At 37.3% G+C, this 27513-nt stretch overlaps 1 protein-coding gene across 1 annotated transcript in view; it reads left to right on the forward strand.

The window, feature by feature from the left end:
- The window catches only part of IL1RAPL2 (interleukin 1 receptor accessory protein like 2), a 1159060-nt gene extending 1132911 nt beyond the window's left edge, over positions 1–26149 (forward strand). Inside the window, exons 10-11 of the mRNA XM_073227767.1 lie at positions 11303–11473; positions 23475–26149. Coding sequence (XP_073083868.1) covers positions 11303–11473; positions 23475–24172 — 869 coding nt within the window. The 3' untranslated portion in view covers positions 24173–26149. The remainder of the gene's footprint in view (positions 1–11302; positions 11474–23474) is intronic.
- The last annotated feature ends 1364 nt before the right edge of the window (positions 26150–27513 follow it).

Genomic DNA, 27513 nt, shown 5'->3' on the forward strand with positions numbered 1-27513 from the left:
ATGTTAGTGTTCTTTGAGGTAATTTTATTTTTGTAATATTCCTGTATGTTGAAATCATTTCACAATAAACAGTTTAACAAGAAGACTTTAGCTGGTCAGGATATAAAACAATTGCTATCAAATCCCTTCCCCTTACTAAGAAACAAATTAAGAATCCATTTTTTTCCTCTTGAATATTCTATTTATGTACAGATTATTTCTCCCCATTCCTACCATTGAAAAACAAACTAATAATTCAAGGAACAGATTAAAATCTATGGAGATACTCTTTTTAAAGCTCACAGCACATCTGAACCCACATATTTTTTAACAGCTTTTTTTTGGGTATCATTAATCTACAATTACATGAGGAACATTATGTTTACTAGACTCCCCACATCACCAAGTCCCCCCCCCCCACAAACCCCATTACAGTCTCTCCATCAGCTTAGTAAGATGCTGTAGAATCACTACTTGTCTTCTCTGTGTTGCACAGCCCTCCCTATGCCCCCTCACATTCCTATATTATACATGCTAATCATAATACCCCCTTTCTTTCCCACCCGCCCTTATCCCTCCCTTCCCACCCATTCTCCCCAGTCCCTTTCCCTTCAGTAACTGTTAGTCCATTCTTGGTTGGGCTTTGTGTTTCTGCTGCTGTTTTGTTCCTTCAGTTTTTGCTTTGTTTTATATTCCACATATGAGTGAAATCATTTGATGCTTGTCTTTCTCCACCTGACTTATTTCACTGAGCATAATACCCTCTAGCTCCATCCATGTTGTTGCAAATGGTAGGATCTGTTTTTTTCTTATGGCTGAGTAATATTCCATTGTGTATATGTACCATATCTTCTTTATCCATTCATCTACTGATGGACACTTAGGTTGCTTCCATTTCTTGGCTATTGTAAATAGTGCTGTGATAAACATAGGGGTGCATCTGTCTTTTTCAAACTGGGCTGCTGCATTCCTAGGGTAAATTCCTAGAAATGAAATTCCTGGGTCAAATGGTATTTCTATTTTGAGATTTTGAGGAACTTCCACACTGCTTTCCACAATGGTTGAACTAATTTACATTCCCACCAGCAGTGTAGGAGGGTTCCCCTTTCTCCACAACCTCACCAACATTTATTGTTGTTTGTCTTTTGGATGGTGGCGATCCTGATCTCATTGTCATTTTAATTTGCATTTCTCTGATGATTAGCGATGTGGAGCATCTTTTCATGAGCCTGTTGGCCATCTGAATTTCTTCTTTGGAGAAGTGTCTGTTCAGATCCTCTGTCCATTTTTTCATTGGATTATTCGCTTTTTGTTTGTTGAGGTGCATGAACTCTTTCTATATTTTGGATGTCAACCCTTTATCGGATCTGTCATTTATGAATATATTCTCCCATACTGCAGGGTGCCTTTTTGATCTATTGGTGGTGTCCTTTGCTGTACAGAAGCTTTTCAGCTTGATATAGTCCCGCTTGTTCATATTTGCTTTTGTTTCCCTTGCCTGGGGAGATATATTCATGAAGCAGTTGCTCATGTTTCTGTCCAAGAGATTTTTGCCTATGTTTTTTTCTAAGAGTGTTATGGTTTCATGACTTACATTCAGGTCTTTGATCCATTTTGAATTTACTTTTGTGTATGGGGTTAGACAGTGATCCAGTTTCATTCTCTTACATGTAGCTGTCCAGTTTTCCCAACACCAGCTGTTGAAGAGGCTGTCATTTCTCCATTGTATATCCATGGGTCCTTTATCATATATTAATTGACCATATATGTTTAGGTTAATATTTGGACTCTCTATTCTGTTCCACTGGTCTGTGGCTCTGTTCTTGTGCCAGTACCAAATTGTCTTGCTTACTGTGGCTTTATAGTAAAGCTTGAAGTTGGGAAGCAAAATACCCCTTGCTTTATTCTTCCTTCTCAGGATTGCTTTGACTATTTGGGGTCTTTTGTGGTTCCATATGAATTTTAGAACTGTTTGTTCCAGTTCCTTGAAGAATGCTGCTGGTATTTCGATAGGGATTGCATTGAATCTGTAGATTGCTTTGGGAAGGATGGCCATTTTGACAATATTAATCCTTCCTAGCCAAGAGCATGGGATGAGTTTCCATTTGTTAGTGTCCCCTTTAATTTCTCTTAAAAGTGACTTGTAGTTTTCAGGGTATAGGTCTTTCACTTCCTTGGTTAGGTTTATTCCTAGGTATTTTATTCTTTTTGATGCAATTGTGAATGGAATTGTTTTCCTGATTTCTCTTTCTGATAGTTCATCGTTATTGTATAGGAGAGCAACAGATTTCTGTGTATTAATTTTTTATCCTGCAACTTAGCTGAATTTAGATATTAGTTCTAGTAGTTTTGGAGTGGAGTCTTTACAGTTTTTTATGTACAATATCATGTTATCTGCAAACAGTGACAGTTTGACCTCTTCCTTACCAATCTGGATGCCTTGGATTCCTTTGTGTTGTCTGATTGCCATGGCTAGGCCCTCCAGTACTAGTTGTCCATTTCTAGTCCATTTCTTCTAGGTTTTCCAGCTTGTTAGCATATAGATTCTCATAGTATTCTCTAATGATTCATTATATTTCTGTGGGGTCCATCATGATTTTTCCTTTCTCATTTCTGATTCTGTTTGTGTGTAGATTCTCTTTTTCTCTTAATAAATCTGGCTAGGGGTTTATCTATTTTGTTAATTTTCTCAAAGAACCAGCTCTTCATTTCATTGATTTTTTCTATTGTTTTATTCTTCTCAATTTTATTTATCTCTGCTCTGATATTAATTATGTCCCTCCTTCTGCTGACTTTGTGCCTCATTTGTTCCTCTGTTTCCTATTTCAATAATTGTGACATTAGACTATTCACTTGGGATTGTTCTTCCTTCTTTAAATAGACCTGGATTGCTATATACTTTCCCCTTAGAACTACTTTTGCTGCATCCCACAGAAGTTGGGGCTTTGTACTGTTGTTGACATTTGTCTCCGTATATTGTTTGATCTCTTTTAATTTGGTGATTAATCCATTGATTATTTAGGAGGATGTTGTTAAGCCGCCATGTGTTTGCGAGCCTTTTTGCTTTCTTTGTACAATTTATTTCTAGTTATATACCTTTGTGGTCTGAGAAGCTGGTTGGTAGACTTTCAGTCTTTTTGAATTTACTGAGGGTCTTTTTGTGGCCTAGTATGTGGTCTATTCTGGAAAATGTTCCATGTGCACTTGAAAAGAGTGTGTATCCTGCTGCTTTCCGGTGTAGCATTCTGTAGATGTCTATTAGGTTCATCTCTTCTAGTGTGTTGTTCAGTGCCTCTGTGTCCTTACTTATTTTCTGTCTGGTGGATCTGTCCTTTGGAGTGAGTGGTGTGTTGAAGTCTCCTAAAATGAATGCATTGAATTCTGTTTCCTCCTATAATTCTGTTAGTATTTGTTTCACATATGTTGGTGCTCCTGTATTGGGTGCATATATATTTATAATGGTTATATCCTCTTGCTGGACTGGCCCCTTTATCATTATGTAATGTCCTTCTTTATCTCTTGTTACTTTCTTTGTTTTGAAGTCTATTTTGTCTGATACTAGTACTGTAACACCTGCTTTTTCTCCCTATTGTTTGTATGAAATATCTTTCTCCATCCCTTGACATTTAGTCTGCATATGTCTTTGGGTTTGAGGTGAGTCTCTTGTAAGCAGCATATAGATGGGTATTGCTTTTTTGTCCATTCTATTACTCTGTGTCTTTTGATTGGTGTGTTCAGTCCATTTACAATTAGGGTGATTATTGAAAGATACGTACTTATTGCCACTGCAGGCTTTAGATTCATGGTTACCAAAGGTTCAAGGGTAGCTTCTTTACTATCTAACCGTCTAACTTAACTTCCTTATTAAGCTATTATAAACACAGTCTGATGATTCTTTATTTCTCTCCCTTCTTATTCTTCCTCCTCCCTTCTTTATATGTTAGGTGTTTTATTCTGTGCTCTTTTGTGTTTTCTTTGACTGCTTTTGTGAGTAGCTGACTTTATTTTTTGCCTTTAGTTAGTATTTGGTTGGTCTCCTTTCTTTGGTGTGATTTTATTTTCTCTGGCCACATCTATTTAGCCTTAGGAGTGCTTCCATCTAGAGCAGTCCCTTTAAAATATTCTGTAGAGGTGGTTTCTGGGAGGCAAATTCCCTCAACTTTTGCTTGTCTGGGAATTGTTTAATCCCTCCTTCATATTTAAATGATAGTCGTGCTGGATACAGTATTCTTGGTTCAAGGCCCTTCTGTTTCATTGCATTAAATATATTATGCCATTCTCTTCTGGCCTGTAAGGTTTCTGTTGAGAAGTCTGATGATAGCCTGATGGGTTTTCCTTTGTAGGAGACCTTTTTTCGGTCTCTGGCTGCCTTTAATACTCTGTCCTTGTCCTTGATCTTTGCCATTTTAATTATTATGTGTCTTGGTGTTGTCCTCCTTGGGTCCCTTGTGTTGGGAGTTCTGTGGGCTTCCATGGTCTGTGAGACTATATCCTCCCCCAGTTTGGGGAAGTTTTCAGTAATTATTTCTTCAAATACACTTTCTATCCCTTTTTCTCTCTTCTTCTTCTTCTGGTACTCCTATAATGCAAATATTGTTCCATTTGCATTGGTCACACAGTTCTCTTAGTATTCTTTCATTCCTGGAGATCCTTTTATCTCTCTCTGCCTCAGATTCTCTGTTCCTGTTCTCTGATTTCTAATCCATTAACGGCCTCTTGCACCTCATCCAGTCTGCTCTTAAGTCCTTCCAGAGATTGTTTTATTTCTGTATTCTCCCTCCTAACTTGATCCTTTAGCTCTTGCATATTTCTCTGCAGGTCCATCAGCATGGTTATGACCTTTATTTTGAATTCTTTTTAAGGAAGATTGGTTAAATCTATCTTCCCAGGCTCCCTCTCAGGGGTTATCTGGGTGATTCTGGACAGGATCAGATTCTTCTGCCTTTTCATGGCTAAAAAGGTAGTCGTGGGCAGTTGGCGTGTATTAGCTGGGAGAACAAAGTCCCTTTCTGCTTGCTGCTCGCCTTGCCCTCCTTGGAGCAGCTTCCAGTTTTATTTCCTGAGCCCCTGCAGGCAGGGCAGCTGTCAGGGCAGCCCAGAACCCTGCAGGGAGGGGCAGGTGCAATAGGTGTGCTCTCCTTTGAGAACGGCAACCCTTGAGGCCCTATTCCGGCTTCCTCTGTCTGTGCATGCCGGCGGGGCCTCTGCATTTGGCCCAGGTGGCTGCGGAGGAGGCTCTGGGTGGCTCCTGTGGATGCAGCTGCTCTCAGGCTACTGGGTTGCTGTATCAGGGGCCGCGCCGGTCAGGGGAACAACTGGCAGGCTTTTTATTGCCTTGAGGAGCTTCAGAGCCATGCTGCCGCCCAGGGGGTTAGGGCGCCTGCAGTTCTCCAGGATTCCCAGCTGCTGTGCTGAGTGTCCCGGGACGCTTCCATCCAGCTGTGAGGCCCCTGACCCTTTAAGACTTTCAAAAAGCACCCGCTTTTCTTTTGTCCCAGGTGCGCCGGCTGCGGGGACCCACTCACAGGTTTACTGTTCCGTTTCCCTAATATCCAGCACACCATGCACTATGTGTCTGCGCTCCTGGTGCGAATGACTAGGGCTGGGTATTTAGCAGTCCTGGGCTCCCACTTCCTCCCTGCTCTGACTCCTTTCCTCCCGCCAGTGAGCTGGGGTGGGGGGAGTGCTCGGGTCCCACCAGGTCACAGCTTGATCTTACCCCCTTCATGAGGTGCTGAGTTCTCACAGATTTAGATGTAGCCTGACTGTTGTACTGTATCTTCTGGTCTCTCTTTTAGGAATAGTTGTATTTGTTGTATTTTCAAAAGTATATATGGTTTTGGGAGGAGATTTCTGCTGCACTGCTCACGCCGCCATCTTGGCTCCTCCCAGATTGCACCCACATATTTTGGATGATTGTAGTACCATTCTCAAAGGTCTCAATGGATAGAAATTCAGAATGTAGCTTATAATTTTCTTATGTTTGCTATTTATGGCCCTTGGAAATCTTATGAATGAAATATCAATAAAGCACTGTATTGAGCCTGTTTCTTTGAACATTAAAAAATGATTTACTTTTTAAGAGAACAAATTACCATATTTCCAATCAATGCCAATAAGAAATCATGAAATGTCACTCCTTATGCATAAAGTCCTCACCCACAAACTATGTAAGTAAGCCTTAGAAATGTGTGTGGAATGCCTCAGGTAAACCAAAATTAAAAATCCAATTGTAAGTCATTGCTTTAAAAAGGCAGATTTAAATCTTAGTTCACATTCTTGAAATAATGAAGGTTAGAGATTTTTTTTGTTGTTTTTGAGGTCATTTTCTTACCTTGGTGGAGAGGGGTTCAGGACTTTGTTTTATTTTACAGTGATAGGAAGACGGGCAGAGTGGTGACTGTAGCATCAAAACTTTGTAGGCATCCTTTAGTTTGGTCTTACTGTTAGTATTATGGAAATAATAATAGGAGTGGGTTTTAACTGACATTTATGTTTTCACAGTAACTTAGAGAGATGCTGTTTAGTAAGTGTATATGAATGCTCCTTAACAAAGTAGTGTATTTACCCAACAATTAGAGCAGACTATTTAAAAGTATTATGGACCCTTATATAGCTTCAAAATTAGAAACTAGGATGGAAGCAACCTAATTGTCCATCAGTAGATGAATGGATAAAGAAGATGTGGTACATATACACAATGGAATACTATTCAGCCATAAGAAAGAAACAAATCCTACCATTTTCAACAACATGGAGCTGGAGGACATTATGCTCAGTGAAATAAGCCAGGTGGAGAAAGACAAATACCAAGTGATTTCCCTCATTTGTGGAGTATAACAATGAAGCAAAACTGAAGGAACAAAACAGCACCAGACTCACAAACTCCAGGCAGGACTAGTGGATACCAAAGGGGAGGGGTGTGGGAGGGCAGGTGGGGAGGGAGGGAGAAGGGGATAGAGGGATATTATGTTTAGTACACATGGTGTAGGGGATCACGGGGAGAACAGTGTATCACAGAGAAGGCACATAGTGGATCTCTGGCATCTCGCTTCACTGATGGACAGTGACTGCATTGGGGTATGGGTGGAGACTTGATAATATGGGTAAATGTAGTAACCACATTGTTTTTTCATGTGAAACCTTCATAAGAGTGTGTATCAATAATACCCTAATAAAAAAATTTTAATATTACAAACTAGGACATATTCCAAACATAGTTATATAATCCAACAATGTATATGAAAATGTGGTCAATTACCCTCAAGTTCTATATATAATAATATTGAAAAATCTGGCTTCTTCCATGTATATGTAAAATAACTAGATGAAATATGCTATTGAGGCAAATGTAATTGTTTCCCAGGTTCCAACAAGTTGCTAAAGTATCTAGTTGGGAATATAAAACATGCATGGTCTATATGAAAGAACAAGAAAGGGAGGCTCCTTTGAGTCATTTGTTTTGAATCATTATTATAAGCAATTTGTCAATACTTTGTAAGAAATGATACAATTTATTACAATAATCTGCAATAATTATTTTCATCACCCATATCCAATAATCCAGACTAATTGATCAATTGTAGTATGTATTTGTAAAATGGGACATTTCAGAAATCAAATATTCCATTTTCCATCTCCAATAGGGTCTGTGTGGTCAAAGATGACAAGTAATCTTATGCATTTTGACTAGACAATTGTGTGTACTGATTCCAACTAATTGTTTTAGAGGAAAAATGCAATGTGGAGAGTTGGGGGAGACGTCAAGGGTTTTCATTAGGAAGGGAGTTTAAAAACATTTTGTATTCCCACCTGGAACCTTAGACCTTAAATACACAATCTATATACTAGCTGAATCGAATACTAAAACTTCAGTAGTATGCAGTGAGGATTAATAAATGAGTATTAAATCCATTTTATAAATATCCAGTTTCATGATGCCAAATGTCAGCTAGATAACCTACCAAATTTTTTATTTCTTTATTTAAATATTTTGGCATCTCATAGACACAATTTAGTATTACCCATATACTTTTGGCTCATGTATTTTCTTTGACTCATGTATATAGTAACATTTCCTGAAAGTCTTCATAAAAATGACATCTTTTTGTAAAATAAAATCTACCCAACAAACTTTGACTTCTTAGCCATCTTTTGATATAATTCATTTCATTTCAATGCATCAATGATTGCTTAATTTATTTGACCTTTGAATTATTCAGCCATTAAATATTTATTCAGTGTCTACTATGTGGCAGGCCCTATGCATGATATACTATTTATATTCTTCATCTGCATCAACACACACACACACACAGTAACTATAGTAAGTATTAGGAATCTGTTAATTAACAAAGTGACACTTTAGAAGCTAAGGATTTAGCACTATGCTTAGCATAGCCCCAGAAGAACTGAGTTGTAAAGAGGAATGGCTTTCTGGTTTTTGAACAGGATTTAAATGAGATTTAAAAATGGGAAGGACAGGTGTGACAACAGGAAACCTCTTCCTCAGTGTGCTTCCTTTCCTTATAACTTCTCTCTTCATTGGGAACCGCATACCTATGGTGACCATGGGCAGGCCTTCCTTTATAATGCTCTGTATGAATTGCATTCTCTTTTCTGTTCCTCAGTGGAGCTTAGTCAGTATGATTTTACACAGAGGAAGGCTCATTAGCCTTGCCTAGTTAAGTGGTGTCACTGAAATGCCATTTGGTTTTAAAATGATTTTCAGGCCTTGCTGTTAAACCCTATTTGCATCATGTTGATTTTGCTCTATACGTCTTGTTCCTCTTTGTGAGCAACAGCTGTGGATATTCGTGAGCTTTTCTTGGCTATCTACATAAGGCTGAAGTGAATTTTTTAAAACTGTGGCATCTGCGTCACTGCTTGCATACTAGCTGGCATCCTAGAGTTTCTGGGGCATCTGACATGTGACTTTCAGAGCTCTCTTCCTGCTCTGAAGTTCTCTTCCTGCCAGCCACCATACCTTTATGTTCATGTTAAAAAGACATGCTAGAAATCAGAAGCAACCATTTTCCAAGGAATGGTGTGCTTCTAGAATGCTAGATTAAATGTATTATCTAGACTTGTTGGGTGTTAACACATATCAAAAACATCCATGTTCTTTGTCTTAACTTGAATGGAGATATGCAAACATAGCAATATTTTTCTAGAGGAATGTCTTTGTGGCATCACCTGTATTAGGATATAGGTGAAGCAAGTAAAGATAGAACTATGAATATGTGAGTTTAGTCAAGGTTGGGAGGAAAATTGTCATAGGACAAGTAATGGGGCAAGAGTCTAGAGGCCTGGTCAGATGGATGAAAAAATCATATAGTCATTGCAGATGGCTAGCTCATAGTAGATGCTCAACAAATCATTGTTGAATGAATTAATAAGTAGTTGAATTTAGGAAAGCTTGTGACATAGGAAAGTTATCAAAGTTAGAGGAAACAAAGGTCTAGTGTGACATTATGGAGGTTAAAGCAGCAACACCATCCACCAAGAACAGTCAAATAAATTCTGTTCAAAGGAACGGAGCTGTATGTCTTTTGGCCTGTTTTATCCTTCCAGTTGTGTATCACTAGCCACTCTAAGTCCCAGGTGAGCAATTATAGCTGGAGACAGTCAAGAGCTTGCAGGTGCATCCTGAGCTTGACTGGAACAGAAGCAGAGGTGCTAGGATTACCAGGAGGTTCTTACATTAACATTGCTTATGAACATTCTCACTTCCAAGTGGCTTTTTTTGCATAATACTGAATGTGTTCCATTGTAAGCCAAGTGATCTCAACTGTCCAAGGCAGTCCTTCGTGTGTATCTGCTTCTAGACAATCAAGTAACCCAAGCAAGGTTTACAGAAGCCTTTTCCAGCTAGAGGACTTGCTAAAGAGAAGCCTCCTGGCTTCAGGCATCATAACATAAATAACCAGAGTTCCTTTCATGAGGGAGTGGCAGGATCTTACCTGAATTGGAACAACACAATCCATTTTCTAGATAGTCAGGGGATCCCACCTACTTCTACCATTAGGTATTTACATTTGTTTATATACTTATCATTTATTCCTCCTTCAGCACGCAGAATGAAATAATAATTATATAGGTAAGTGGCTGCTTCATTATGAAAATTACCTTTTGGTTAGGTTTTAACTGTTTTAATCAGGTCTGTTTTAACGGAGAATATTGATGTGTTTCAGAAACAAATCCTAAATGTTTGGAAGTATCTTAAAATGGTTATTGAAATTTTATTATTATAATAAAATAAAATATGACATGTATATATCATATCTAACATAATAAAATTCTTATTTGCAAGTAACTATGCTTAATAAATAGTAATAGTTCTGTATGAGTCTGTGCTACATTAACTTTAAAAATCATTTTGTATAAATAAGGGAATTTCAAATACTGCCATAAGTTTTCCAACGTGGCCCTTCTAAAATCAATGGGAACTAAATACCTTGAGTAGCTATATTCATGAATATTTTTCAGGATAAAATGCATGTATATATGTATGTACATTTTCTCTTTGGAGAGGCTGACTCTGAGTCGATACAGCAAAAGAGGAAAAAAATACTTTCTCAAAGCACAGTTAACTCTGACTAAATGTGTGAAGGGAAAACCTAATTTGGCAACACTGGAAAGATGTATATTTTGAAACAAAGGCTTCTTTTGGAACTTGTGTCCAATTAGTTGGCCATGGATTGAACAAGAATAACAGGCAGTGCACTTGTATGAAACCCAGCTGCTGTGTCTAATATTTGGTAATGAACTGCTTTTTGTATATGAAGATGACAACAGTAACCAACTGGAAGTATGGCATGTGTTGTGAATAGTGTCTCCAGGAGTGAGGCTGGATTATTTCGATCTCCCACACTCTAGGGCCCACCCCCTCTTGGATCTCTTGCACATATTTGTGCAAACAAGGTATAGTCTGTGACCAAGTAACAGATCCAAGCCACTGGCACCGAAAGTGTTCAAATCCATGACTTTGGTCTGTTTAGTCCTGCCTTCAAACACACTGAGCTAATCATTCACACATCACTGAACATCACAAATATATATAGTCACCAAAAATCACAAATAATTCTCTCTTTCATTCTATCCTGACTATAAGTTGCCCATTGCATAACAGTTTTAGTTCATATCATATGACTAGGTTATGTTGAAATGTACTGGATCTCTTACAATGCAACATGTGACTTCTTTTTTCCAATTATTAATGATGGTTACTAATTATAGTGCTTATTCCAGCCTATAAAGACTTTTAGTACTTAAAGAGAATCTACTGATAAGTACAACCCTTTTGTTGTTCTTTATATTTAAGACAACAAAGAATATGATGCCTACCTTTCTTACACAAAAGTGGACCAAGATACTTTAGACTGTGACAATCCTGAAGAAGAGCAGTTTGCTCTTGAAATACTGCCAAATGTCCTGGAAAAACACTATGGATATAAACTCTTCATCCCAGAAAGGGACCTCATTCCAAGTGGAAGTAAGTACTTGCAAGTTTTGAATTTCAAAAGTTTGGTTTCTTTTAGGAAGTTACATGGAGTCTTCAAACATCAGAGCCAAGTACTTAGATAGCTGTTTCTCACAGGTGATTTTATTAAACTCAAATTTCTCCCTAATGCCTATATTCTGACTTTCCAGCATCTGAATTTTTTAAAAGGCACTCTTGCTTATGTTTCACCTTAGGGTTTTGAGACTGTACCTTAATGGTATTTTTATTATATTGCCTTAGTAGTCTGAGAAAATGATGATCCTTAAAAATCTGTACAAGTCAGTTAAAGTCTTTCAATGCATTTCAGTTCCAAAGCTGGTCTTCTGTCATTGTGCTTCTACTTATACCTACAATCACTGTCACTAATAACTCTGAATTTATGCATCATTAATAATTTCCAGATTCATAGAAAAAATCCACATAAAAAGGTATGTGAGCACATTGGGTGTGGTATTTTCACTGTAAATTTAAATTATTTTTAAGAAATTCTGGACTATGTGGTCTTGAATGCTACTTTTTAACTATACTACATAGTGAAAGCTAAATTTGTGCTTTCAGAATAAATTCAGGTTCAAGTTATAATATATACACTTTGTTCCTGTTAATGTTCAGAGTACCATACAGAATAAAGTGTAAAGGGAATACAAAAAAGCCTAAGATCTGGTCCTTGTCCTCAAAGAGCTTAAAATGCCATGAAGGAAAAATGCTAAAATTAGTTTGTATATGCTAATATCCTTGAGGGGGGAGATTAAACTGTGAACACAAATCAGAATATGGTAATTTATACACATGTAGTAACAAAATTAAAGCTATATTTTCAGTATTTCACAGTAGATAAAATAGTTTCATACACATTATTTCATTTCATCTTTACAATAACCCTATTTGGAGAGAGAGCAGGTACTATTATCTTCATCTTACCAATGAGGAAATAAAGCCTCAAAGAATTCCAAGATCAGACAACTGGCATATGCTAAAGCCGGGATTAAAACCTCAATCTATTTGACTCTGGTTCTCTGTTAGATCGTACTGTTCCTCAGTAACATTTATTCAGATTATCAGCAGTCCACTGGTCACTAAACTGACAGGAGACAAACTGAAACAATTGATTTTGGTTGTTCTTCTCTTTTTCAGCATACATATGTGTCTGTGTATGCTTTTGCATACACATGAGCATACACACTTACACATACATAGAAAGAAACAAAGGAAACAGAATATACTGGTCCATTACTTTCCTGCACAAATGTCAGGATTCCCAACTTTTTCCTATGGCCCTCTACTCTTTCCTTTCTATAGTTTCCTTAATTTTCATGACTGGAAATACCACTTCTATATACTGATCAAGTCCTAAGGAGATGCCATGGAGTACTTCAGAGTCCGATACTGCAGAGTCATTTTTGATTCTTCTGTATCTCTCCCTCAAATACAGTGTCCACTGCATCTCTTCCATTCTTACTCCTACCACTCTAATTAGGCCCTAATCACCTCATTCATGCAATGTTGACTACTTTTATGCCTTCCCTATTTTTCCTCTCATCCATCCTGTCCCACCAATATGTGTATCTTCTTGATTGTACCACTCCCTTATTTAACAATTTTTAAACCATCACCATTTCCTATAGGGTAAACTCCATAACCCTTAGCTAAACACATCTACACTCTGATACCAGCCCAGATTGACCTTCTAAACTTCTTACCATTTCCCTACTCATACTTGCCACTCTAGCCAAGCTGTACCTTTGATCTGCATTGTATGTCCCTGTAATGCTTTTGTTCATGTTAAGTCTTTTATACCTTTACAAATCTTAGTTATCCTTCTCCATATCACTGCCTAAATGAAAAGTCCATAATAATTTCTCCAGACCTAGGATTATGGTGCATAATCACTTGTTGGACCATAAATTTTTTACTCCCTGATATTTTGTATTTTTTTTTAATTTTATATAGTTTTCCATCTACTTATGTCTTATCTAGCCAGTGCAATTGTAAGCTCCAGAGGGTAGGGACTATGTCCCATTTGTCCTTATATATCCCTGTCATCATGTGGCAGAATATTTGAGCTCATTGGATGCTTCACAGATGCTTATTGATTTTCTATGAAGAGTACTGGTTTAGGACAAAAGGAAATACTGAGAATAAAAAAGTAAGGTTTTAAAATTTTTGCGTAATAGTATCTGAAAGGCATTTTTCTTTAACAAGGTGAATGTGAAAGCTAAACAGGAGCTTTCTACTGAAAGAAAAGCTTGTAATTCATAGAAATAGTCTCAGTCCTTAAAACAGGCTAATAAGTATATTGCTTTCATTTTTTCAGATATTAGAAAGAATACCTACAGTGGGTTGATCGATCATTGATGAAAAATTTTAAATTCTTCTTTGATATTTTATGGCTGAATCAATTAGATTATTATTTTTTATACTTTTGCCAAGAGCATCTTGTTAAATGTAGAAATTCTGCAAAATGAATTTTTAGAGTGATAATACCCTAAATTATATTAACATTATTACCAAAGTCAAATTTATATTCTATATCAAGTCATCTTCAGTAGGACTCAATGTTGTTCCAGACTTTCTACCTTCTTAGAGTGTTCCAAAATTATTAGACCCAGGGGAGGCAGTCTTTATCAACCCCACCAAGAGACTGAAAAATGTCTTTATGTTTGGACATTTCAACATTGATTATCTTTCTTCTGAACTGGAACACTGTGCTTCATCCTTGTGCACAGCAGAAAGGGAAATGAGGGCAACATGGAACACAGGAGATCCAGTTTACCTAAGTGGATGGATTCATGGTGAGAGTGAGATCCAGATAGCATGAGGATGAAAGAGATGTACCCCAAATTGTGTCCTCCTAATGTTCCTAAATCGTCTATTTTGATTACCTGACAGGTCAATTTAATCAACCTGCTGTATCATTTTAGCCAAAAAGGTAGTAGAATATTTATACCTGACTGAGTCAGCTAGTTGTTTGGCTAAATTGATTGAAACTGATTAATTGTTTTGATGTATCATAGACAGGTCTGAACATCCTCCTTGACCATGGGGTATGAGGCTTACACAAGCCATATTCTCTAGCTCAAAACTACAAGATTTTAACTGAGAACTGTAGTGCACTGCATAAGAGATGGATGATAAGAAGTTGTCACCTAGTATATACCCTGGCATTTAACTTTAAAGGAGTTAACATCCAAGATGTCATCAGAATGGGCAGAGATTTTATAGTCCATACAATATCATTTTAATTTTTTTGAGATTATACAGCTATCAGACTGAGCAGGGATTGGGTCCTGGATACTCAATGGTGCACAGGAAGACTCCTGTTACAAGTAAGCCAATTTGGGACAACTATGCAGTTTTTAGATGCAACCACTGGAGGGTGTTTGCTTTTAAGCCTTCCTGAATGAGGAAATGTTCTCTGAATTCCGATTTGCGAGTGTAACCTGCAGAAGTTCTTAAAAAGGTCCTTTGACAATTTTCTTTTTCCATCAACATTTCAGAGCTGGCTGAGCAGTCACCATGTCACGATTAACGAGTTTTTCCTTGGCATTTTTAGCACGCATTCAGGAAGTCGATGAAGTATATGAATAATATACTTTATTTACACATGAATGACAGAGTAGAACATTTTAGACTTGGTGTATGTGTGTTATTAAAGAAGCTTCTGTGGTTTGTATTTGCAGCCATTGGTACAGATTTAACAGGTTATGCTATATAAATATAGACACATTCTTGAGCAGGGGAAAACTACTTATAATATTATAAGCTATGTTAGTCCCTCACATCTCATTTAAAACATGCTGACCCAAGACTACTACTTCCTCCAAAAACTAGCAATGAGACCTTAGAGGGTTGTCAAACAGACTTCATAATATCATTCTTGACCTATAATAACAATTTTCCAAGTATCAAATTAATGAAGCCTATGATATAAACTCATTTATGTTTAATGTCTTCACTTTTGGTGTATCAGTTTCTTTGGTACCACTCTCATGGTATTCTAACTCTACCCCATTAATGCACAAAGCTTTTGAATGCATAGTTTTAAAAGTACATGAATGGATCTCCCCCAACTTCTCTCTCAATATTTTTCTCATATGACCAAGAGTTCTCAAAAAGCTTCAGTACAAAATGTCACTTTCCAAGATGAGGTGGAAGTGTCCATACTCTTCCCATATGCCCTACTAGGGAACTGTACTTTGGCTATCATGAACCAGCAGAGATGGGAATATTTGACATAAATACTCTTCCTAAATGCTAAAGCTAAAAGTATTCAGATCTGGACATTATTTTCCTGCCAGTGACCTACCTTTCCATTCTTTAGTCTGTGACCAGGGTCTTCCTTATGTTTTCTCAGGTTTGGTGTCTGAATGTGGCAAGAATTCCTACTTTCCAGTAAAATTTTGGTCTGTCTCTTCCCAGGCTAAAAACATCTGTCCTGGGAATAGCAAAAGCAACTTTGTTGCCAACAGGCGTCTGATTGTCAGAAGTGACAGGCAACCAAAAGAAAGCCAGATAGAAAACACCCTCCTCAAACTGCCTAGAGACACAAACTTGAGAAGTAGAGATTTTCTCACCCCTGCAGCTGCTGGGTTTTGTGGTGTAAAGTGCTCTACACAGAGCACATTGTGTTCATGGGGCCTAGTGGATCCTTGAGGAATGAACAGATGTGCTCTGAAGCTGACATGTGACCAACAGAACCCAGCTGTGCAGTTGAGATCCTGAGATTGGGGACATTTTTGGATGAGTACCATTTAGGCTCTTGAGCCCATCTTATCTCAGTGTTTTTTAAGAGATTAAAAAAAAACATAAAAATATAAAAATGGGCTGAGGGCCACTGATCATACACAGAAAATAGCATTCTTTCTGAGACTAAAAGTAGAAACAACCCAATCCTATAGTTTTTGTTTGCCTTTAAGAGAAAATAAGCAAGATGCTTAAAAGTGCATGTGCAATATTATTAACAGTTATAAATTGAATCAGGTCTGTCTAAAGCTTTGGAAAAATTCTATAGATATCTAAGTGTACTTTGAAGAGAAAAAAAATCTGTCAAAGGCTTTTACCTCAATTTCTCCTTCTATTCAGAGGAACAAGATGGGTATCTCTATGTGAGTTATTCATACATTATTGCACCAGGGAAAGACACTCATGAACTAAAAATATTATCATACATGTGGTTGACCAGCCATGTCTGTTGAAATTATATTTATTAATTTGGCTTCAAGTATCAAATTGTCTTTCAGTTTGTTTTCATGCCCAATTTTCCATGAGTTTCTCTCTCTCAAGAATCCTAGGACTCCTTCAGTAATTTGAGGGAAAAAATTATAATGTCTGATTACATTCTTGGATTTCCTCACTATTCTAATCTTTAGTTTTGAATGCTTAGCACTAGCCATGCGATTGTGCTGACAATGAAATGACAAATGACTGGAGAGTACATCTGGTGTCAGATGATCCCTAGTCACTTCTGAAGTGAGGCATGCAGAAAACATTTTTGTACATGTATCTGTAAGTACTCATTGCCAATACTTCCTCTAATAGCTGGACATTCTGGACACTATTCAAGTAAATTGTCCATAGGGAGTAATAAAATGCTTTTCCAGGCAATCTGACGTGTGTGACCTAAAAAGTGTGAGGCAGAAGTGACATGCACAACCATGGAGGTTTAACACATTGTGTGCAGTTTACTCACATGGAATAAAATTAGAAATGCCCACCATCCCCTTCAAGTTAGAGTCAAGAAAAGGAACTGAATTCCAGTAAGCCCAGAAATGGACTGAGGTCAGTGGACTGAGGACTCTCATCAAAGTGTAAAGTAAAGGAAGAATCCACTGTGTAGAATTTCAATCAGGAAATCCGATATTTGCTTGGGACAAAGAACAGTTACCTTAAAAAAAAAAAAAGACTAGAACACCAGGATAAAATTGTCTTGAGTACTGAAGGAATTATAGAAAAGACTATATAAGGAGCAAGTAGTCTTTTTCCATATTTTCTAAGATTTCACTGATTGGAATTAGTTATATCTATAAATTTCCAGGGCATGAGATTAAGGGAGAAAAAAAGAGGAATGGATATTTTTGCAGACTCTCTTTGTTTGCTATTCTCACATTATTTTTTTCCCAATAATCTCCAAATGTGTTCCACTACCTACCTCTATTCTTGCTGATAAGGTGAAGAGAGAAGAGGAAGAATTTAAAGATGTGAACAACATTCCAGAGTAGATTCTGCCCACTATTATCCTTCCCTGCTCACCCACGGGTAGATTGCAATAGCAAAAGGAAAGGATTTACTATCAGAAATATAGCCGCCAAAGTCTAAACTGTAAATAATGTAGTTCCCTACACTCATAAAGTCTCAGCAAATCCAGGTTAACTGTTGGTTGGCCTATAAATCAGAATTAATTAGGACCCTAACACAAGTCAATAGAGAGAAAACCTCCTGCCAAAAACTTTTAGCCCAACGAACTATTTGTGAATTAGCAAGCCAAGGACGTGGAGCAGGGAAGGATTTTGTGGGGTGAGTGATACCACACACTTTTTAGAAAGCCCCCTCCTCCCCTCACACAAAATAAAAACTTTGTAGCTTCAATCTCTATGGCAGACAACACAGACAGAATCTTACACCGGCCAGAGGCAGAATCACTACCCAAAAGCTTTAGCAACATTAGCCAAGCTAGAAAGTCAGGTTTTCAACCTGTATAACTCTTTTGATAGGTTAGTATTAAACATCATTATTTCAAATACATGTAGTAATTTCAGTGAGACTACATTATAAAGTACCTCACTAAAAGCCTCTAATTATATCAGAGGTCTAATAACTTTTCGCAAATATATAGTGATGAATAATACCTTTTCTTTGGTACCTGGAAACCTATATTTTTGCTGGTTCTCCACACCAGTCATAGGAGGGGATCCATGTCAATCACTGTCATAAATTAAGTCTTAATTATAAGTCTTGATATATTAACCCATAGGTTTTATAAATGCATTATTGATCCAGGTTATCAGTTAGCTAATGTTGACCAAAACTTAATGGAGTGTCATCTGTTTTGAGGCATCCTGTCTCATCCTAATGATTGTCTGTTTAACTGGTAGTGGATGTACATAGCTATAGGTATAGGCATATCAAACGACTATTATTTGAACCTGGCAAAGTAATACATCATACCTTTGTCTACAGGTATTTGTTCTTTAAGTTTTTTAATATGCTAACTGGCCCTAGTAATGATTCTGACATAAACGGAAGAGTCAATACAAAAATAATTTACAGTAGCTAATTGATTAGTTTGATAAATCAGATAGTTAATAGGCAGTAGCAAAACCACATGGAAATTCATGAACACTGAGTTTTTTCTCCTTTGTCCTTCTGCCTACATCTGCAGCAGATTCAGAGCCTAAGATTTAGGGAAGTATTGAGTTCTTTTGGAAAAGTGTATGCATCCCATTAGAAGCAGTTTTTAGGGGCTGCCATTCTTCCTGCTTCTAGTTTTTGGCTTCTCTCTTCAGTTCACTTTTATGCTTTGTTAATAAGTGTCCTATTTTCAACTCACTTTTGTATATCTAATCCTGCTTTTTTAAATGCATTGGAATTTTCATTTATACAACTGAGCCCAAAAGAGATTTTGAAATTTAATTTGCTTTGCTTTCAATATGATTTTAGGTAGTCACTTTCCTAGTTTCCTACAAATACTGGTACTACTGGCATGACCTTTCTTCACTTTTCTAATAGGTACACATCTCAAGGAGGGCCTAGTAAAAATGCATTTTCTTCTAGAATGTTTTCCTAACTCTGTCAACTCCCAGTATAGACAAATGGAGAAGGTTCTTTGCAGTTGCACTTATAACATAAAAAATGAATTTTTACCAGCTTAAGCACCCCTATCAAAACTACATTCAACATATTTTTCTTTGCCAAATTCTGAAGGTCATAAATAGGTTAAAGGTAATTATCTCTTTTTGATGTCTGATAATCTGCTGTGGTTTCACAGCCTTGTCTAGAGAAGCAGAAGGCTATCACACACAGCCCCTTTAGTCTTTTCTGTCATGGTAAGTTCCTTCAAACCAAAACTGGCAAAGAAATAACTTAATGACCTTTCATTTAAAGGATATTTTATATTTTTATGTGGAAAAAAGTCATTTAAGGGATGCCTGCTACTCAGTTGCTAAATTTGCCTGAACAAGTCGGGGCAAGATTTAGTGACTACTCATATATGCTGTGGATTTAGGAAAAATTTTTTTTTTTTTGGAAAACGTTTCGTTATTATCTCTTTGTGGTAACCAGCTTTTCAAAGCAGTTTCTGAGCGTTTCTAAAATATCTCCCACAAAACCACAGCCCTACCATGGCAAACACCACTGACCATCTGAGATGACACTAGCTATGAACCAGTAAGGTCTTAACTTGATACCTGTTTCTGCTTTAGTTTATTTGGAACTTTTCCAAACGTAAACACCCTGGTCGATCTCTAATTCAGCAGTGGCAAACTTTCTCTGCAAAGGTCCAGATAGTAAATATTTTAGGTTTTGTGGGCCATATATAGTCTCTCTTTCATCATACTCTTCTCTTTCGTTTTTTCTTACAACCCTTTAAAAATGTTCTTTAAAAACTCTTTCTTGGCTCACAGGCCATATAAAAACAGCACATGGTTCTTATGGATGCAAACATGCAACCCTGGGGTGAGGGGGCAATTATTTGGGGCACTTGCTGCATAGAAGTCAGCAACAACTCCTTGGCTAAAGATTAGCAGGTAAAAAATATTAACTCAACCTGTTTAGTCTCTTGATAATTTACTTATGTTTTCTATAATGGCTAGGTCCTTGTTTTTTTCCCAGGAAGAAAGAGAAAGACTTAGGCAGGGAGAAAGGGAGTGAAGGGAGAAAGGAAGGGAGAAAAAGAGAAGGAAAGGCAGAAGGAATGAGTAATAAAGAGACAGAAGGACAAAAGGAAGGCAGGACAGAAAAAAAGAAAGGGAGAATCAGAGAGGCAGAGAGGAGCAAAGTGTTGGGGGGAGGGGAAGAAAAAATGAAAAAAACACAGAAAAACAGAGAGTGAGCCAGAATATGGAAGCAAGGGCCCAGTCTCTCCTTCTTTTCCTTAGAGCCAGGCATCTCTTAGGGGCACCTCCCCTGCTGCTTTCAAACACTGAGGCTGCTGCCCAGCCACTGATCACCATCCCAAGAATTAAAATGTGGGCTTCACATCTGAAAACTTCCACTTGGTTTTTCACCAAGTGAAATGGAACATGGAACGCACAGCCCAAGCAAATGGCTCATGTTTTCTTTGGGACAGTTGGACTATGTCTACACAGGGAAAATTTTGATGTACTGACTGACTGCCTCCAGTACATATGATTAATGTATATATAGGGCAAACCAGGATAATTCAGAACTTTTTTCTTCCACAGCAGATTTTTAGCTGGAATTATCTGGATTTGCCTCAACTCTCCACTAGGCTTTGCCAGGAGAAGCACAGCCAGTGTAGTATGCAGGAGACAGGGAGCACTCCCTCCCTTCAAGTTGCCCTTCAACACCCACACCCTGTGCAGCTGAGCACAGGGGCATCTGCCCTGACAGGCATGCCTTTTGGGGAGCAAATTCAAGTTCTGTCTAATGAATCTCTAAGAAACCCCCAAACTCCTAAATGTTGCAGTCAAATGGCAAAATATAACAGACAAAGAGGGAGAACCATAGAAACGGGGAAAAAAATGTACCCTGTTCCCTGCCCCGTTCAAGAAAGCATAGCAAAGCCAAAGCCCATGAGAGCCCAATCAAATTAATTAGTAGATATGTGTATTGTTTCTCTTACAACTGTGGACACCTGGGTTGTCATTTTCTCTTTGAGTTGATAGAGATACGTGTAGATACACCTTTTGCTCTTAAAAGTATCATTAAAAATTAAATTAGACTATATCACAACATACCAAAATGGTATTGCTCATAGAGGTATTGTTTATGGGACAGATGTGCTCCTGACAAGGTTTATACAGATCAGTTTTTAAAAATTATGTGAAGTGCTGCAATTAATGAGGGAAGAATAATACTCGGACTAACCCCTCGGTCAATTATTTTGCACAGAATTCCTCCATACAATTAACTATTAACTCACAGCTTACCTGGTCAAACTGTATTTTCATGGATTCCTGCACTTAAACCATGATTCTGGGTTTGGGTTTTGTTTCGTTTTGGTTTTGTTTTGTTTTGTTTTGTTTTGTTTTGTTTTGTTTTGTTTGGAGGAAAGGTGAAAAGAATAATGGGAAAGATGCATGATAGTTTATTTTACTGTATCTTACAGATCCAACTTCTAATGATGAAGCTTCCCACATAACTTCTTTCTTTTTGGGAGCAGAAAGAAAGGAAGAAAATGAAGAGTCAGAGCTGTTGATACATTGGGATATTTTTCCGCTCTATTGAAACTTTCTACCTTTCCTTCCATTCTGTTTCACCAGTTCTCTAAATGATAATTACAGTGATGACTTCCCCATTGCTCCTTCTGTGGTGTTTCTGTATTGTTTTATTTTGTCTTTTTTTTTTTGCAGACTTTAATGCTGATTTTTCCCCTGAATACATAATCTCTACAATAAAATGCTTAAGATTCTTAAGAGTTTCCCTCCCCACTTAGGCATGTCCTTATGCCTTCAGATACCGTCATTGTAACTACTGCATGAGAAAGTCCTGAAATGTATTAAGTAAAAGCCAAAACAGCACTAACAAAAAATTGTTAAATGGGCAATTCTCTGTGTATCTCTTACAAAGTTTTGTTTATTAGTAGGGAATGTAGAAAGTTTGATCATTTTCACTTGTGAAAGTGTTCTTGCTGCCGCATGGTTGAAATAAAACCCTGGAAAAGAGAGATCGTCTATACAATATGTATCTGTAAAATCAGTTTCTCTTTTCGAATGGCTTGTATGGGGCTGCTTGGTGGCCCCACACTGTGTACTGGGCGTGACTCCTTGAAAGCAGTCTGTAACCTTGGGCAGATTTGCAATGACAAATGTTGCTATGCTCCTGTAAGCACTGCTTCTGCTAGAGGGCACTGTACATTAGACAAGGCCTGTGCTCTGCTTAGTAAAGACAATTCTCATTGCAGCACCTGTGTCCAAGTCTCCATTTGTTAACACGTGTGTACTTGCTTCCCTTTTGGGTGGATAAGACTTTGGGAAGCATGATGCAAAAGGATTATCCCATAGTATAAATAAACTTGGTTATTTTTGAGTATTTTTCTGCTATGAAAAAGCTGTAACATATTCACCTCACTTTCAGAATTGCTCCACAAAGTAAGACAATTCTCAGTTGATAGACTCCCCCTCCTTCACCATTCGTTCCACACCGTTCCCCACCTCCAACTCCCCCCCTCACACTGCCTCCGAACAAAGAGCAGCTGGTTCAAATTAAACTTAATGGGCACAACATACTTCACTTCCCTATCTCTAGGTTTGAAGGGCAAAATGGAGAACCTAAGGCTGTAAATAATGAAGGGGATTCTGAGAAACAAGCTGGGCTTCTAGAAGTTTTCCACCAATCTGAAGTAGTTCATATACATATACTCCCTACTTGTTTAGTAGTCATAAACTAAGGGAAAAACCAAACCAAACCCATAAATACAGTGACCCTTCAACATTTTAATGGCTCCATTTCTCTTCTCATTAATCTGTTGATTGCTTGTTCACTTAGAGTACGAGCCTAAAAAGCCTGCCTTTAATTAAATGATTAAACAAATACAAATAACTGAAATACACCTAAGCTCTGAAGAAATCAAACTTTATATTTGCCAACAAGATACTGTAGGTAATGATGGGGAGAAACAAAATGTATTATAGGAAGGTTGTTTTTCCTTTTTTATTTTTAAGGAAATGGGCTTTCTGAATGAAAAATACAAGAAAATAAAGTGTGATGTACCTTAGTGAAAGACTGGATCTTTCCTATACCAGAGTGCAAACCTAATGCTTTAAAGACTGGAAATGGCTTTGTTTTACTCTTTCTCTCTTTCTGTGATTTGTAGCATACATTGAAGATCTCACAAGATGTGTTGAGCAAAGCAGAAGACTTATTATCGTGCTAACTCCAGACTATATTCTCAGACGAGGATGGAGTATTTTCGAATTGGAAAGCAGACTCCATAACATGCTAGTCAGTGGAGAAATCAAAGTGATTTTTATTGAGTGTACAGAATTAAAAGGGAAGGTGAATTGCCAGGAAGTGGAATCACTAAAGCGCAGCATCAAACTTCTGTCCATGATCAAGTGGAAGGGACCCAAAAGCAGCAAATTAAATTCTAAGTTTTGGAAGCACTTAGTATATGAAATGCCTATCAAGAAAAAAGAAATGCTTTCTCGGTGCCATGCTCTGGACTCTGCAGAGCAAGGACTTTTTAGAGAACTCCAGCCTATACCCTCAATTGCCATGACCAGTACCTCGGCCTCTCTCGTATCATCTCAAGCTGATCTCCCTGATTTCCACCATTCCGATTCAATGCAAATGAGGCACTGTTGCAGAGGGTATAAACACGAGATGACAACCACCACCTTGCCAGTACCTTCCTTAGGCAACCACCATACTTATTGTAACCTGCCTCTGACGCTACTCAATGGACAACTACCCCTTAATAATGCCCTGAAAGATACCCAAGAATTTCATAGGAACAGTTCTCTTCTACCTTTATCATCCAAAGAGCTTAGCTTCACCAGTGATATCTGGTAATGAAAAATCTGAAGTCCCCTGAACCTCTATTTTAGCATACAAAATTTCTGCCATATCAAGCATAAAGGACACCTAGTAACACCGAGGTGCTGAAAGTGTGTTCGAGGAAAAAGGCATAGGAATCACTTTTGTACTTTAATTCTTTTGGTTTACATTTCCAAAATAGTGGGGGTGGGGCGCGAGGACCTGCTTTTGTAGTACAGCACCTTGTTCCAATGTACAGTTTTGATTTCTACCTGAAAAGAAAAAATTTTAAATCCTATTGTTTTAGAGTAGATTTTATGATAACACTTGGACTGCAAGCTTAGTCGGTTAGTTATCCATATTTATGAATATTTTAGTATTTACATGGTTTTTGAAATAAGGAAAACTTAAAGACTTTCATTGAATTTGAAATTTACAAACTAAGTTTAATGGGAAAAGAGAACTTCTATAGAGTAACTGAAAAATGGGAATTATCAAACAAGAAGTGTTGAGGCACCCCAATTGGAAGATTGTTTGTAGAGGAAGATCAGTTAAGAAAAGAATGTGGTTGAAACATTTAGAACGTCTTCAACGTAATGGACAACTTCTGTAGATTCAATCAGCAGCTCATAATGACAGCTTTTAGTTTTATGAGGCAAGGACAACTTCTGTAGGCAAACTAGTAAGTAGGTAAACAATGTGCATTTCTTAAGCAAATGAATAGACACGCTATTACTTCTTTTAGGATGATTTTGAAAAAAATCTTCATAGCTTTCTAGTCTATTTCAAACGTTTTACACATTTGAAAACACATTTTAAGGTATGCATTTTAGTGTTTATTAACACAATCACATTTGGATTTTTTTCCAAATGATCCCTTGACCTGCTTTAGGCGAAGATGTGAGCATCTTCTTCCTTTTTGTCAGCATCGTTGGAGTTTCGATTTAAATATTGACTGCAAGTGTCAGCAGTAGAAAAGAAGTAAAACAACAATATTCACAGATGAAGTGCTAAATGATTCAAATTTACTAGTGGTATAGCAGCAGTTACAGTGATCCTCTTCTGAAATGTAGTTGTGAAACAGACTATTCTGTACATACACAATATCTGCTTGGCTGTGTGTGCAAGACACCTGCAGAAGTATCTCTATTCCTGGTGCTTCAAAGAGTATATTTTATGGACTAACCTTCTCCACCCTCACATTGTGACTGTGACTGTGCCATACCAGAAAATCCCTGTGAATAATCTAAAATATTATGAATTTGGTGTAAGGCATGTACCCCTATTCTAATACTTATTGTGGATTACTACTTTACGTTCTTTCCAATTAATCTGTTTTGGTGTGTCCTCTATCAAGATGCCTGTGGGGGTCAAATGTGAGTCAAGATTGAGTCTGGCATTTTACAAATGGTTCTTAAATCATGTTTCTTAACAAATATAAACAAGGACAAATGTACACAGTGTATAAAAATTAAGAATTTGCCCCACCCTTGTAAGTGTGAAACTCAGTATATAAAAAAACATTAGATAATATGTTTTGATTATTTCTTTCAACTTCTTCACACTATTAATTTCCTGTGATCCATGGGTTTTGTTCAAATTACTTGTTTCTCTGTTGCTTTTCTATATCCATCAGCTCAGAATATGCATTATGCACCAACAGTATGTGGAATCTTAGCAGTGATACATGTTCATTTCACAGTGAGACAATTAGTTGCTCCTTTGAAAAGTCCTGTTCAACACACTTAAAGTGTTTCATAGATGTATTTTTTCCACTGACAAAGCTGATTTTGCTTGTGTAAAAACTATCGGTATTTCAAAATGGAAATTGATCAATTCTGAACTGTTTCCCAAGTGTTATAAAGTTGTATTTAGTTTCATTATTCTTTAATGATATGTGTAATTACTAAGTTAATAACGTGCATGAAATGAGTAGTATATGTTTGAGTGACCAATTGTACCTTTTATGATTTCGTTTTTCACAGAAGTCTAGATTAATTCAAATAGAATGTTCAGTGGTATTTTTAAACTAATAGTTCTGTATTGAGCATGCCAGTTCTGAAAATATAACATGGGTCTCTCTGCTTCCTTTATTTACAATGATTAAATGTGGGTAGCAATTTGAGTTGGCTGGCCACAATGTGTCCTTTCACTACTAGTAGGTACTCAAAAACAGAGCATTCACACTTGTGCTGGGGAACCTGACAAGAAACCTTTTCTACCATTTTCAGGAACCAATGTGTACACTATCTATAAAAATTTATTTCTAGATGGCAGTTCAAAATTTGATTTCATCTGAGATTTTTAAAATATATAGCCCATAAGGGTATAATAAGTATCTAGTCTAGAACATGATGTGTTCTTACGGTAGCTTCCACAGTGGGAAAAATATTCTTCTCAATGTTTCACTGACATGGATTTTACAAATTTAGAGAAGTACTGGTGCAACTAGTTCCCATACATTCATAAGAAATTTATTAGCTTATCCACAAACACATATGGACTTTTAAAATTGAGGCTATTTTAAGGTGAAAAATCCTGAACATATCAGGAGTTATGAGACATGAGAAATGCACAAAAGCAATTGGTACATAGGAAATGGAAACTGCATTAAGAAGAAATAATGTCCATCTCAGGGAGATGGACAATATGTACATGGTTTTAATTTGGTAAAATATGATATCTGGAAGGTTTGGTAATCTGTGGGCTCTGATGTAATGATGGAAACTCTGAAAGGTAGCTGGATGGTTCCTGAAAAGAAGTAAGAGAGTATCTTTCCTCACCCCCTGCACCCATTGCACCCATTGTAAATGTTAATTGAATTAGATCCAAATCTGTTCTGCTTTCAAGCACTCTCATTTTTAAAAAATGGGTACAAACACACTTGAGGACTTCTGGTAAGGCTTGAACCCAAGGTAGTATCATGTGAAAAATTGATATTTTGTTTGAGGATTGGTGGCTAATGCTGAAGGACTTTAAAGTGGGAAACAGGCTGTAAGGAGAGGAGAAGCAGTTCAGTCAAGAAAGAGAAGTTTATAGAGTTTCAAGAGGACATGGAAATGAGTAGTAGGACATGGAAATGGATTACTTCACTGACACGTTGGAAAATGGCAGGGGTGAGAAAGAAGGAAATTCTGGCAAGGAAGGGAAGAAGACCTGACCCACTTAGTGATTAAAGGGCTTACAAAAGTAAGGAACCACAGGTTTTAAGCATTTATATGGCCATTTGTCATTTTATTTTTAAATAGACTGGTTTTCACCAAGTGTTTTCTAGAAAATTAAGTAGCAACCAAGGGAAATATCCTGAAAATTGCACATATAAATCTTTATACTCCTCGTATTCATGTCCCAAGGTAAGGTAGTGAACAAGGTGATAA

The sequence above is a fragment of the Manis javanica genome, chromosome X (genome assembly GCF_040802235.1).
Source record: "Manis javanica isolate MJ-LG chromosome X, MJ_LKY, whole genome shotgun sequence".
NCBI classification, from domain to species: Eukaryota; Metazoa; Chordata; class Mammalia; order Pholidota; family Manidae; genus Manis; species Manis javanica.